Below are 15,393 nucleotides of genomic sequence, written 5' to 3' on the forward strand. Positions count from 1 at the left end.
TTCCAGATTTCCATGCTACAGCCGACTGCTGCTTCTGTTGTAGCAGCAACATCACCATCACCATCACCATCACCATCACCCTTTGGAGCAGCCACATCGGCTGCTGCTTCTGTTGTATCAGGTATGATTGGTTCTCCAGTTAAAAAACTCATAGTTAACTTACCCTACGCAGCAGATTAAAAAAGAAGAAGAAAAAACTTAACACTACCCGTTTTTTTTTCTTTTTTGTAATCAAAGATATGCATGAAGAAAAAGGCATTCACAACCAGGGCGGCTGAAATCTGTTTTTATGTAGTTGAAACATGAAAATAGTTGTTTAAACTCATGATGTCACCATAATTAGTTGATAAATGTTATTTTACTTAGTAATCACCAGTAAATGGAACTCTTGTCTTGTCTTCACGCTACCTGTCTCGACTCTTGATACTGTATCTAAGGCCTAAGCGAGATTTAGTAAATGTCTGATTAACTAGTGGTTGCCTTTTGAAACTGTATCTAAGTTAGATTTTTGTTCATATTTTCTGATGCTTGCGATGTATGATCCTGCTGTGTATGTGGTGACTGTTCTTTGCTTTGGTTCCTCTTTGTGCATATATAGTTCGTAGGCCAACTAATATGTGGAGTTTGTTACTTGGCTGGAGTTGCCCCATTGCAGTTGTACTGGCTAACACGTACTTCCCATAGTAGAGATAAATAGAGCCTTGTGCAGTGACAAGGGCTTAGAATATGCCTGAGGGTTTGGTAAGAGTTTAGTTGAAGAAAGGTAAGACTGCAGATCCAAGGGTGTGGCTTGGGTTCTGGTCTGGGGTAGCTTTCACAGGTCTCTTGACTCTTCATGGTGGAATTCTGAATTTAGTCACGTGGATTCTGGAATTCGAAACCTCAACATCATAGGGTTTGCTCTCCGGGCAAGAAATTATACCATGTGCTCTATTGTTTGTTCAAACATGATGTCATCACGTCGTTATCTGTTCACACTACGTAGACACCAATTACTCCGCCATTTATGCTTTTAATCAATCCTTTGCAAGTCTTGTTCGAAAGGGATTTGAACCTCTTGTTAACTGCAATAGCTTGTTGTCAAGACACCTTCTACCCTGCTTCCTTTGTCCCAAACAATCTTGTGGGGTTGCTCTCGTTTTGGCTGCTCATTTTCAGGAAATTGCTTGGGGATCTTTTTCCCTGCAGCCCCCTAATTAGTCATCATTATTTATTGGCAAATAATTTTATGATTATAGGGTAAGGGGGGGTTGATCAGTTTCTAGATGTGGGGTCCGCAATCTTTACTCGGAAAGATACGCGGTCGTGGGTTATAGATTGTTTTAACTTATCAAAAAAATGGGAAGGAAAATTAGGGACCGGTTGAGGAAAATTAGAAAGTGAGTTATGTTGGGGCTGGTTTTGAGTGGACAACCTTTGTTCTTATATCCATCACTTTCACAAGGTCAGCATTTGATTGCTTCTTTGTTTTTGTGGTTCTGTTTCTGATCGCACCACTTTGTGACACGAGAGGCTGCAGAGAAAAATAATCATGATGCTAAGGTAATTTATAAGTAAATTATTCAACGCTCCCAGAGTACCATTTAGGATTGCCAAGTGGTACTCTTAACAAATCGCTTAGCACAATTTTTTCAGGTAGGGAACACCAACTATTAGTCCATATTAATGGACTCGGGGTCTGATTTTGCGTGTATGTGCGTGCCTAAGTGTTGTTTCATCACAGTGCTTGTCAAGGACGTCAGGACGCAAGAAGATGTTCCTCTGTCGACGTATACATCTTTGATACTTGATGCAATCGTCGATCATTGTTTTTGTTGGCCCTCTCCCATTTCTTGTACTACTATTCTTCATGTCTATCGGATGACTAATCTCCTCGCACATGCTTTAATTGATCTATGATTAATTGTATTCCATTTTTTAAGAAAATGAGTTGCAGAGAAGAACGGTTTTCTTACTTATTTTTTAGTCGGATTCGTAGGATGTGACTGTGAAGGATCCAAGTGGGGTTACTATGAACATTTCTTATGTTATTTTTGCTTGTAGCATTCTCTTTCGAAGTAACTTCGTAGTTCTAAATTTCTTGTGTGTTGCTCTCCTTTTTGACCAATTAGTAATTTGGATGTTAAAAGGTTTATCTTACTAAGTCAGACTGCAGGGCAAAGTTTCTCAGCATCTTCACATTCACTGAATGTTACTACTAGTACATATGTATATGTAATTATGTATGTAAATGTGGAGAGAGAGAGAGAGAGAGAGAGAGAGAGAGAGAGAGAGAGAGAGAGAGAGAGTACCCTACCTACTTCGGACTTCCATTTTTGTTTGCCTATGTCAATCGTTTGTACAAGCAAAATTTCTTGTACACATTCTGTTTTTATGGGCAACTCAACAGAACATTCTTCTCGATGGACATGGGTGACATCATGTCTGGTCATCATTTGAAAATTTTCAAGTTTTGCGAAAATGTTGTTTTAAACAAAATATTCTGCGTTTTCATCCAATATTCATTTAATATGGGTGGAAACAATTCTCAAAAAATAGTGTATCTTTTTTTGGGATTTTTCCTGTCAAAAACATGTATATTTTCTTAAAATTCTTCCACATCCTTCTAGAAAATACTAACAGTAAATACTAGTAGCACACCCCTAAATACTACACCTTGTTAACTTTCATTTTCCTTATTCCATTGTTTCGTCTCTTCCCCTAATCTAAGAATTGGGCGTAATCGATCTTCGTTAGGCTAGTCTTATGAATCTCTAATTGGCCACCTTTGCACACTCTCTTAAGGGTTATATTTCTTTTTTATCGTGAGCTTCTCTTCCATTGGTTTTTTTTTTTTCCATCACGAAGTTATTTCTTGAGTTGTTTAATTGATTTTGTCTTAGTTGTAATTCTCATGATGCGTGTGAATGCGATAATCGTATTAGTATTTGAAAAATAAGCCACGCAACTCAAGAATTAAAGTTTTTTTTATTTTATTTGGGATTTAATCAGGTTTGATGACAAAATGCAAACCGATCATATCAGCAAGGTTGACCATAAACGGATCGTGCAAACAATATTGTACTATATTAATAACGTGAATGTTCTTTGATTATGTCATTCATTGAGAAACTTTGAGAAAATTCAATGTCGGGTGGGTATCATGTGGTGTCTGTTCGGCATATTTAGGCCGTCTATTTCAGTTTTAGACGGCTCGAATTTGAAGAGAGAAAAATGAGAGAGAGTGGTGGGGTGAGAGGAGAGATAGAGTTTCCATCTGGGCTGTCCAACACACTTTTAGACGGCCCGGATGGGCTGCTCGAGCACCACATGAGCATGGCAATGTGGTACCCACCCGGTACTGAAAAATATCTCAGAAACTTAATTTGGTTAATCTAGGAAAACATTCAACTGAACGTTTCAGCAACGTTAATCGTACCATTCATCGTGATATTTAAATTTCTTTTGCCGAATCTGTTATACTAGCATTGATAAAATATTGGCTGCTGATTTTATCACTCTCTTTCTTGTTAATTGATACCCATAGTTTTGAACAAACCAGATTGAATTTTCTAGTAAACACAATGAATGTCAAAACCGTCTTCTCAAATTCCAAGGGGAAGAAATGAATAGGAAAACTATTTACTTTCCATTATAATTTACGCTGTTATTTATTTATTTATTCTTGTATAAATGAATGAGTTATTCAATTTTCTTCTCTCAAAAACCTGAATCAAACATAAAGGAAGGGGAAGACAGTACAACATATTAGCATACAAAAGAATACCTCAACAATAACACATGTTTTTGTAATTTGATTTCATGTTCATTTTTTTGTCCCACAATGCTGCCAAGCAGCACCTTGCAAAGCGACCGATCTCGTCACTCATTTCGGCAATCAACAATTTGGATTTTAACCGAACAATGAACGGTTCAAATTTGTATGCGCTCAATTTCCATCAAGACTGTCCATGCCGAAATAAACGGTTGGATCAGCTATTTAAACAGCATCCCCGATCCCACAATAAAGCACTTAGCACTACAACAAGTATGGCTTTGAATAGCTTCTTTTCATAGCATTCTTTTAGCGATGCTATTACAGAGAAGCAATAATAGCGTTTTTTAAGTTAAAAAAACAAAGGAAACACATGGAAGACGTGGAAATTAATAGAAAAAACGAAAAATAATATTCAAAGAGAATTGTTATAATTAAGTTACGCAATATCGATCAAAATGGTTTGAAGAGATGACAATTTAAAAAAAAATCTTAGTTCACATTGGTATGCGTTTCCAAGACCAAGAACCTATTATCATGATATGAAAAAATTTCTAATTGTTTATTTGTACGGCAAAATAGTATTCTTGAACTCTTTATTGATTACTAGTTATTTAGTTTAAAATGTACCCAAAAAGAGTTATCTAGTTTAATGATCCTCCGACGATGTCTTCTCGCCTTTTTCACCGGTTTGAACTCCTCATATTTTGTAGTGGACTCCATATAAAGGCGTAGTGTGAGAAACTTTTTGGATTTCGCCTGGACCGCTAAAATATATTTCTTCTTTGCTAGTTGATTTGCCCAATTGTACCAATCCCTAGATTCGTTGGGTACACGGTGTAACAATGAAAGGTACCTGAGTTCGTTTGGGGACCCTGCGGAACAACATGGGTGTTTCCCTATCTGGGCCGTTCATACTCGCCAATGATAGTTCAGATTTTATCTCGACTGAACAAATGAGATCTGTTTGATCGAGATGAAATCTGAGCCGTTCATTGCCGAGCATGGACGACCCAGATGGAGTTAACACCCATTCAGTTCCCCATTTCGGGGCTGTTTGATAAAACTGAAAACTGAAACTGAAAGCTGAAAAATGAAGTACTGAAAACTGAATGCTGAAATTTTTAAGCTGAAAAGCTGTTTGATAAATATATTAAGTACTGAATTAAAAAAATGATGAATTAATTTTGTTCCAATTCTATCTTAATTTACTAACAGTCACAATATACTTTTGGTAATGGTGGTGGAGTGGTGGTGGGGGAGTGGTGGAGGTAGTAGGAGTGCTGGTAGTGGTGGTGGTGGTGGAGTGGCGGTGGTGGTGATGGTGGTGGAGTGGTGGAGGTGGTGGTAGGAGCGGTGGTGTGTGGTGGTGTAATGATGGTAGTGGTGGAATGGTGGTGGTGGTGGTGATGTGGTGGTGGTGGTGGAGTGGTGGTGGTGGTGGTAGTGGAGGAAGTGGTGGTGGTGGTGGTGGTGGTGGTGGTGGAGTGGTGGTGTAGTGATGGTAGAGGTGGGGGAGTGGCGGTGGTGGAGTGGTGGGGGAGTGGTGGTGGTGGTGTAGTGATGGTAGTGGTGGTGGAGTTGTGGTGGTGGTGGAGTGGTGGAGCTGGTGGTGGTGATGTGGTGGTGGTGGTGGTAGTGGAGGAAGGGGTGGTGGTGGAGTTGGTGGTGGTGATGTGGTGGTGGTGGTGGTAGTGGAGAGAATGGTGGTGGTGGTGATGTGGTGGAGGAGGAGTGGTGGTAGCGGAGGTGGTGGTGGTGGAGTGGCGGAGGTGGTGGTGGTGGTGGTGGAGTGGTGGAGGTGGTGGTGGAAGTGGTTGTGGTGGTGGTATGACGGTTGAATGTAAGTACACAAAAATTCAGCCAGAATTAAGTAGCTCAAAGCTACTTAATTTTTTTCAACTTTTTAGCCTATATTTTAAGTGGTACTTAATTTGTTAAGTAATATGAAATGTGGTTATCAAACCTACTGAATCACTTATTACTTAATTGATTCAGTATTAAGTGCTGAATTTAGGTTATCAAACAAGCCCTTCGTTTGGAAAGTATCTTTTTTGGTTTAATTTACAGCTGGCCCTCCTTATTTGAGGGAAAAAAGGTTGGACCAATATGATTAGATACGGAGTATTTGCAGTCAATAAGGGCGACAACTACAATTCGTATGCACAAAACCAACATGACAATTTAGTGCGTTGGCAATACATAATGGACAATAGTGCTTCAACCCAATTTGTAAATATAGGGAAATGATATTGGCACTCAAAAAATTGATGCAGGCACTCCAAAATCAGTGTAACTCCAAAGCCACTTCCTATTGTTTTTTGAAGTGCCTGCATCAATTTTTAAAGTACCAATATCATTTCCCTAAATATATTCTTAGACCAAAACTTCAAAATTTGGTTGTGTTTTTAGAAATCATGAATTTATGGAGGGATTCGTGAAGGGGGAACGAACAGAACAAATTCGTTTCACAAATCCCCCCGTCCAAATTCCAGATCCAAAACACGGCGAAACGGTACCCTGCATTCGTTGAACATGATTCATAAGATGCAAAGTATACAACGTTTCTTCTCATCACTATCAAAATTGTAAAATCTGCAAAACTAATCAATTAAGCAGAAATCAACGATCCATACAAGGACTTCTACTATCAGACGGCCGCGAATGGCGGTTGGATATTCTGAACAGACCGTGACTTAGCGCCGCCGCAGCGTACGATTGCTCCTCTAAAGGTGTAGTACACGTGTTGTGTGGTGGAAAGGTCTACTTGTCACTTTGCCAGGTCAGCAACCACCTTCCCCACAGCTTCTTGGAAGGTCGACTCGTCCCATTCACTTCCCTACGCACAAATGCAAGAATTTTAACAAAAAGATTCAATGGTTTTTCTCCTTAGCTTCCTTGTCATTTCCCATAAAAGAAACATGCATCATTTGTAACTTTTTTTTTCCACAAATCGTTATCAGAGATCATTTACATCATATATGAAATACGAATCCGAAACACTATATCAATTATGAGAGTTCACGAAACAATTAAATTCAACAACTCAACTGATACAACAAACAAATATGGTATAGGGTAGAAACAAAAAAAAAAAAAAACGAAAAAAGTCTATCTAAGAAAAGAATATTCACACACAGGTGAGGAGATATGCGTCATTTAGTATAGTAGGTCAATTAATTGGCGTATGAATGAATACAATTCTATGGCCGTAGCCCCACTAGAAATAGATAAAACTATTTGGCGGTTTTCGGCAATATGAAACAACCATAAAACTAATGATACGAACAATTACTTAACAGCTTATTTGATGAATTGGGGATGGTATTGTGCAGTGGTGTGTGAAGTACTGTGCTGCGTATCTCTAAGCTGTCGGATCCTGCATCTGGCGGCTTGGATCTTATCTCGGCAATGAACAACTCTCGATAGTTAGTTGCCGAGATGAAATCCGAGCCGTCGGATGTACGATTCAACGGCTAGAAGATGCGCAGCACGATTCTATGCACCTCACTGCACAACACCAAACCGAAGTCTTATTTGACAGAACAAATTTCATCATTTGATGGGTCTTAGACTCTTAGACTATACCAACCTACCCTCATTCTAGAATAATGGACAAAATTTATCCATTGATTTTAAACGCAGATTGATATGGACCTATTGTATGTTCATTTATATAGTAATATTTTGGGATGTTTTGTATTTTTTATTCTAAAACTCGTAACCTATCAGCAATAGAATTCGTTACGTTTATACTATAATTCATAACATTTTAGTGCATCGATCTCGTAACTTTTATACTAAAAAATTGTAATTTTTTAGCAATAGAATTCGTAATATTTTCACTAGGATCATAAAATTCTGATACGTCTCATAGCTTTTATAACAAAAAATTGCAACCTTTTTAGCATTGTGATTCATAACATTTCGTCTAAGAATCATAAAATTTCAGGAGTGCATATGATAAATAAGGGTGTGTTTAGTTTTTCCCTCTTATTAATTCTAGATGAATCAAAGTTAATTTTACATTCAGTACTTGACCAAAAACGACAGGTTAGAGAGCTACAGAGACAGACTCCATTAAAAGACCAAAAAAAAGAAAAATCAAATAGTTGAAAATCAGAAGAATATATTTTGGATATTGATTTTGGCGCTCCACTTTTGTATGCGCCTCTACTTTTAACGTGATTGGTAATTTCATGTACAAAGTGGAGCGCCTGTGTACAAAAATAAAGCACCAAAATCAATTTATCTTTCATATATAACTGTATCAAAATTAACATAAAACCAACCTAAAAAAAAAGCATACGATTTTGTGTTAACAAACATACCTCAATTTTCAATCTCGATACAACCCGATTGACAGAAATTGATTCCTCCACCTTCGTATCTGCTTCCACAGAGATGAAGCCGACCCTCTCATCCTTCTTCAAGAACTCCAATATTCCGATCACCAAATCCAAAACGTCACAGCCGCCACCTCTCACCACCACGAATAAGTCGACGATTCGAGCTCCCGACGACGACGACGATTCAGCTGCCACCACATTCACAACCTTAACATCTAGCCTTCGATATGAGGACTCATCAGTACTCCCTTCTTGATCGTCGCGTGGTTTTGTTTTAGGCAAAAGCTGTGTCTCCAGAACCTGGTTCCTTCTAGTGAGCTCCACAACTTGAGATCTCAAAGAGTTCAAGTACTCGGACGTGCCTGAAAGCACTGACGCTTTGTCTTTCTGTCCGATTCAAACCATAGAATTTAATCTCAAACAGTTTTTGATTTTGACTATATATATATAGGAAAATAATTTAGCAACGAAAATTGTATTTATCGAATTTCCAAAAAGATGTACCGGTGATTTTAATTTTAATTTTTTTTTGTTGAAATCATGAACCAGAATGGTGAGTTTTAGGTTTGAAACGTAAGGACCACAAAAGGCGGCATCATTCTGTATAAAAATTCTACTTAAATGAAATATCTATTTGAAGGAGATATTCTCAAATACGCGCGCCGCGAATCCAATGCTTGTTTATAAGGAAAAATTAATGAGTTACTAAAGAGAATTAATTTCCATACATAAAAAAGACTGAGTTTCGATCAAAATTATTATGAGTTACCTTTGTTCCAGGAGGAAGGAGTGATCTCAAGGCTTGAAAGCTCTCATTGAGTTTCTCTCTCCTTTTTCTCTCTGATATCATATGGTACAACTGGTTCTCTGTTGGCCTGCTCCCCCCATGCACTTGTACCCTTCCTTGGTTTCTCATCGAACTCAATGACCTAAAAAAAGATATTGCTCTTTTCAACATGCTTGACCTCCTAACTCTTGCTATCATTGGGGTTGAACTAGAATGGGCGAAACCTGGACTGTATCGGTTAAAAGCACTGGTAGCGTTTCGGCTAAAATATGGGAAATTTTGAGCAACACTTGGTTGCGGAGAAGAAGCAGAAGGAGAAGCAGAAGGAGAAGGAGAGGAAAGGACTGCGAGTATGGCTTTTGTGATTGCATCGTCTTCGGTTTCCGGGGTTGGGAATGGGAAGTTTCTGGTTTGATTGAAGGATTGAATGGCTTGGTGAAGTGGACTCATCAATACTGAACTTGATGTTGGTCTGAATGCTTGTTCATGAATTAGAGGCTGTTTCGGTGGCTCCTGGTGATAAGATGTGCTTGGGATGTTGAATAGGAAAGGCGAGGGCTCGAGGCTGTTATCCGTGGATAGTGATCGCAGCGATGAGGAAGACGATGATGCATGCGTTTGGTGATCGGGTGGAGGGGGAAGATCTTGATATGGCGCTTGCTGATCGGGGAAATTTTCCGGCATCCATTTTCTCATCTCCATTTCCCAGTTCACCTGTGAAAATGATCCCAATTTGAGGCCGAGCAAAAAAAAAAAAATGATCCCAATTTGAGTACTAGGGAAAAATGTCAAAAATTTTCTTTGCCGATCAAAAAATCATGGTAATTAAATACTTTGTTAAGAATTTTAGAAGAATCTCAGTGTGATATATATATATATATATATATATATACACACACAAGGGTCTTACTTGAGTAGTATCATTGGAGAAGCCTAGCTCAATCTCTCCGGCCATGCACCCCATGAATACGGCAGTCTGTAATTGCATTGACACAAAAGAAAAAGAAAAATTATGAATCATGTTTTCAACTTTTTTCCGGCTACTCGAAATATTATATAGCTAGATCACAAAACAAGAGAGAGAAAGTTGTGGATCGATCAGCAAAACCTTAATCCTAGCTTCCTGCAAATAGTTCAACAAAAGTTTCATCACTTGATCAGCTGAATTTTGCAGAAGAAAATAACTAAAAATTGATTCTTGCCATTAATGCTGTAATTAATGAAATATAAAAACAAGAAATATTATTACCTGATAGAATTGCAGCTGGGGTTGAACAGATGCTAGTCTTTGGAGGTCCAGTCCCTTGAGCTCCATGAAGGGAACATTGTTCCTGAAAGCAAGTCCCGGGATGCGGCCGCTGAAACCGGGGAAAAAAAAAAAAAACACAACGTTTACGGTCAATACTTGCATATTTTCGAATCCCCTTGTAAATTCACCTTAGGGTTAGTGTCATACTCTATATTATCAACGGCGACAACCGATCGCCTGTATTCGTCGAATAGCCTCCGAGCATGACTTCCTGAGGAGGAGCTTGGCTGCCTGATGTTTTCTTCATTGTAGAACCCATCCAACGAGCTGATCAACCAGCTGCTGTAAAACTCCAGATATAAACAACAGACGATACGTATATACGTGTGTGTATATATATATATAATAAAATAAAAACTTATGCATAATGATATGTTGATGATAGTGTTTTCGTATGTAGTCGCGAAATTTCACCACCACATCGTCCTGACCGGAAAGATAAATATATAAAGGTTTTGGAAGACCGCGGGATCAGAATCTCGATTAGTTTTGCAAAACCCATTTCTTGAAAGTGTTTTCATAATTGTAAACAGTAGTCATTCACTTCATATGGCGTTTATATATTGAATTGAGCGAGAAATACTACCCCAGAAAACCTCTCTTCCCCAAAATAAATTCCTTAAATATCAGCCTAGCTAGTAAATTTCAGGAAAATATGCTGAAAAAAGTATTTTGAATTAGTAGCAAAAAAAAAGGTCTGGCTAAAATGTAAGTGCAACCCCACAGAGAGAGAGAGAGAGAGAGAGAGAGAGAGAGAGAGAGAGGGGTTACTTGGAGCGTTGAGGCAAGTAAGATCGCCATAGGCAAATGTAAGTGCAACCAGAAGAGTGGGCTAGGTTTTGGAGAAAAGTGGGTCGAGCTCCTTGATCGAGAAGAAAGATGTAGTCCATGAACATACTGGAGTGCTTATATGAGATTCAGACTCCTAAACTTTGTTCATGATCGAGATTTAGATTCCTCCAACTGAATCTGATGATCTTTCTCTCAGTAGTACTCCCTCCTTTGTCCTCATCGTATTATACCCACGAAGTAGTGATCATCGATGTATGCGATGGGTTGAGGCCTAATTGTACGGAGCGTTCGAAAAAGACAGATCGAAGAGTGAGAATTGAAGAATAGTAGTACTAGGTCTAATGATTTTGAATGCGATGAGTTCAGACTTGGAAAGTTCTGTGAATCAAGAGAGAGAGAGAGAGAGAGAGAGAGGGAGGGAGGGCTTGAAAAGTAGCGGAAGAGGGCATACAGAAGATGATCAAATTAACAGCACACACATGTTTCTTGAAAAATTGGGAAATGGTACCCCACCTCTTGAAAGTTGATGGTATGGGCCTGTAGGTGGGGTAAGAGATGTATATATATATGTTTGCGAAATGGGAGCTTGAAAAGTAGTCAGGACCAGATAAATAGCAGGAACCAAATGTGAACATGGAAACATGAGAGAGAGAGAGAGAGAGAGAGAGGGGCCAAGCACCGCGAAGAGAGATTGGAAAAGTAATGGTCAAAGTCAAAAATAATGACAATTTTGAAAAGAGTCAAAGGGAGGAAGGCCTATTGTCATGTGTTTTTGTTTTTAATTGGGTTCCCTTCGATCTCTCACAATTTATATTCATTTACAAAATTATAATTTTTAAGAGAGTAAATATTGAGTGTAAGAGTCGGGTAAGCTGATCCGACACTTTGAAATATTACAAAATACGATTAGTAAATGTGAGATAAGTCACGTCACCCACGTTTTGTTTGTAGTTTTTTATTTATTTACTAAGGAACAAAATCATATATGTAAAATAATGTCATTGTTGCACCCCAATTTTTTTATTTTTTATTTTTAAATTTATAGTTTTAACACAACCTTTGATCATATGATCCTTAATCCTTTTCCAAACCAATGCTTAGTTTATCAGTAAGAACAGTTGGATCTGGGGACATTAATGATATAGTTTTCATTTACTACAGTTGAGACTTGGGAGGTCAAATTGCTTAACTCTAGGATTTTATGGTTATCTTGTGCGCGTTCACACTGCAATTGGATTTCTTATTATAACGGGGTGTCTGAATCAGTTTACGTGAACTTTGACTAATCACATACCCTTTAGTTTACTTCCTATTTTATTTGCTATATTAATAGACACATTTTTTTGGAATTGTTGGCACAAATATAAAAGGTTCCGGATACTCTCCAACTATGTTTTGGACTGAAAGAGACAATCCTAATCCGAACCGTCCATTGGTAAATTCCATGATTCGGATTTTCTGATGAAGTCTTACCGGTAAGAGCAGTAAGAGTTTAAAACTACATCCAAACTATTGATTGCAGCAAATGAACGGTTCTGATGATCAGGACTGTCTCCAAGGATCCATTTTCGATATAAAAACAATTGAACTATTTTTAAGCGAAAATTTTGGACCTTAAGAAAATGAAAAAAAAAGGGGGAGTGATTTTGCCACTCCCCTTTTTATTAATGTCACTTCCCTTTCTGTCTTATTAGATGATTTGTTTTGTGAGAGAATGAGAGTGGTATTAACAAAAAGGAGAGTGGCAAAATCAATTTCCAAAAAATTTATGCAAAAAAGGCCTTAACCTCCATTTTGAAATTTTATACGAAACCTCTCTCAAGTTATCTCATGACTCATTCTATTCAGGTTTTTACTATAAATCATCCCCTCATCTCGAAGAACTTCAATAGATTTTGATGCTTCGTATTAAAAAATGTTTTGACTTTTTGTTTCTTAATTAATTATGCGAATTCAGAGTAATCCTTTTAAAATCACACAAACATTAAAAAAAAAGCATTTATAATCAGTTTTTTTTTTTATTAAACCTAATCTACTTTGTCATAGGAGACTTGGAGAAGGGGATGGATGCTTACGGGAATCGAACTTTGCCCATGTTCATAAGAGTATACGAGGGATACCAACTGTATTTATAATTTAGTTTAACTGAAGCAATCCGGTGATTCATGAAAAATAAATATTTAATAATAGGTACAATTTTGATCATCTAAAGCCTTAAGGGAGGAACACTGAGGAAACTTGGTGGCTTGGAATTGACCTTCGACGGTTATCAAGGTAGATGACCGTTTGCTTTCAAACGGTGTGAAGTGTGAACATCACTATATTTATAGTATTAATCTTTGGCCATGTAATGAATAATTTCTGGTGAATTTAGAACATTCTTCTTTTCAATTCGTATGGTTAGTCTATGGATAGTTCTTTTATCATTTCACACTACGTCATATAATCTGTGTCCATATACGACATCGTATTTTTCTCGATAACCGAACGTTCGATCGACTTATGCGCACCTTTACCGAGATACCGAAATCTTGAAGGTTAACCTTTTTTTACTTACAAGTCAATTATTCTCTGAACAGTTCTTTAATCAATTCACATCGTGTCACTTAATTTTATCATTTCACACTACGTCAATTATATATAACCCCTGTCGTACGTGTCCATACATGACATCACAGTTTCCTAACGATAACCGAATATTGTTCGGTCAACCTACGCGCACCTCTAGTAAGTCTGGAATGTTTGAAGAAAATCCTTCAATTGGTGACATGCTTGTCGCCGGACCAAATTCTAGCCAATAAACAGATAGTACAATAAAATTATTATAGGGTATCCGGAAGAAATTGGAACATTCATTCTTCCATAAATTTGGATGATTAATATTCTTCTGTGGTACAGTAGTATTTATTTTATTCGTTCACACTGCTATACTTGTCCCCACGTGCAAGAGTGATTAAAACCCTATTACTTGTATTAGCCAATGGCTATATTTGACCCGGTTTTTATATATAACCGTGGTTGATATACTTTGATATAGGGTAAGTAGAAAAAGAAAAGTATAAGCCTTCAGTTTTAAATAAATATAGGTTCTAGAAAAAAAATATGGTACAAAACACCAACACAGCAGAGGATGTATATCTCTTGAGGGATCCCGCACGCTTTTTGTATGCGGATTTTTAATATCGGCCGTCGGACCAAAAGTGTTAGATCTTTTGGCGGGTTCCAACCTAAAATCAATTGGCGATAGGTGGAGTAACCTCTAAAATATATTAACTAAGTTTGGGTGGGTTAAATGAGCGATGTGAAACAAGTCTAACAAAAAGCGTGCAGACTTCTAATCTCGGCTATCGGAGAAACTCGGTGTATAATATATGTACGTACACGGAGCTTCTCCTAAGAGATCTCACGCGATGTTAACGTGCGAACTTCTAATCTCAGCCTCGAAAAACTTGGTCCCTATTTTGTTTACTTTATAGAAGTTTATGTTTGATCTTGTGGGAAAAAGGGGTTGTGGGGGATCCCATTTAGCTAGATTTGGAAAGCTGTCAGTGCTATTTTTTGAATGTTGTTTAATTTTGGCAAAAATGACCCAGTCATGATATTCTACTCAAGCTTCTTTCCAGCTCTAATCAGAAGTCACGTACCCATACATTTCTTGAAAAAATTATGCTTCGTTCACGCTAGTGATTAATTTATACACCATAATTTTTTGATTTTGTTCTTATTCAAATTTTTTTGGCGTTTGTTAGTTTTACGCCAAATCTTTATGTGATATGGGTGAGTAAGAACAAGAGAAATCGAAAAAGTAAAAAAATATGACTTTTAAACAAGTATTTTGGGAAATATCCAAGAAAAAGTCCAAAAACTGGCTTTTGAGATTTTCTTTGGATATTTCCAAAATATTTGTGTAAAAGTTAAAATCTTTTACTTTTTCGATTCCTCTCATCTCACTCACCCATATTACATAAAAGTTTGGCGTAAAACAAACAAATGCAAAAAAATTGAATAAAGACAAAATTCAAAAATTATTCTGCATAAGTTAATCACTAATGTAAACACCCTAAGTGATTAGTCCCAAGGGTTAATCAATTTGCATATATGCTGCCCGAAGACCTAAATCATATAGAAAATATGTAGATTTCAGTCATGGATATCGAGGGTCCACATTTGAACGAGATGCTATTAATTCTTTTGGGGCCAGTCAATATAGAGCTTTGCTCTTGCTTTAATTGCAGACCCCAAGAGTAGATGGTGAGATTGGTTCGTCAGAATTAATCAGAGTGTGCGTAAGTTGGTTCGGATATTTGATTTATCGAAAAAAGAAACAAGTCCAAATACTACTATTGATAATCAAAAGTTCTGGCTTTAATTGTAGACCCCAAAAGTAGACGGTGAGATTGGT

The 15,393-nt window shown here is 37.5% G+C and overlaps 1 protein-coding gene across 2 annotated transcripts; it reads right to left on the reverse strand.

Annotated features, from left to right (window-relative positions):
• Positions 1 to 6,226: 6,226 nt before the first annotated feature.
• On the reverse strand, positions 6,227 to 10,239 carry LOC131320063 (putative transcription factor bHLH041). Of its 2 annotated transcripts, XM_058350619.1 has the most exons (6): positions 10,140 to 10,239; positions 9,999 to 10,013; positions 9,801 to 9,866; positions 8,873 to 9,604; positions 8,086 to 8,490; positions 6,227 to 6,593 (listed from the first exon to the last, which is right to left on the reverse strand). In XM_058350619.1, exons 1-6 carry the CDS (start codon positions 10,203 to 10,205, stop codon positions 6,525 to 6,527), a joined length of 1,353 nt encoding a protein of 450 aa, XP_058206602.1. In that variant the 5' UTR covers positions 10,206 to 10,239; the 3' UTR covers positions 6,227 to 6,524. The 2 variants fall into 2 exon arrangements, with proteins under 2 accessions (XP_058206602.1, XP_058206603.1); XM_058350620.1 differs by lacking the exon at positions 9,999 to 10,013 and having other exon boundaries at positions 10,125 to 10,207.
• Between the last annotated feature and the right edge of the window lie 5,154 nt (positions 10,240 to 15,393).

The sequence above is a fragment of the Rhododendron vialii genome, chromosome 3a, assembly GCF_030253575.1.
Source record: "Rhododendron vialii isolate Sample 1 chromosome 3a, ASM3025357v1".
Classification (NCBI taxonomy): Eukaryota; Viridiplantae; Streptophyta; class Magnoliopsida; order Ericales; family Ericaceae; genus Rhododendron; species Rhododendron vialii.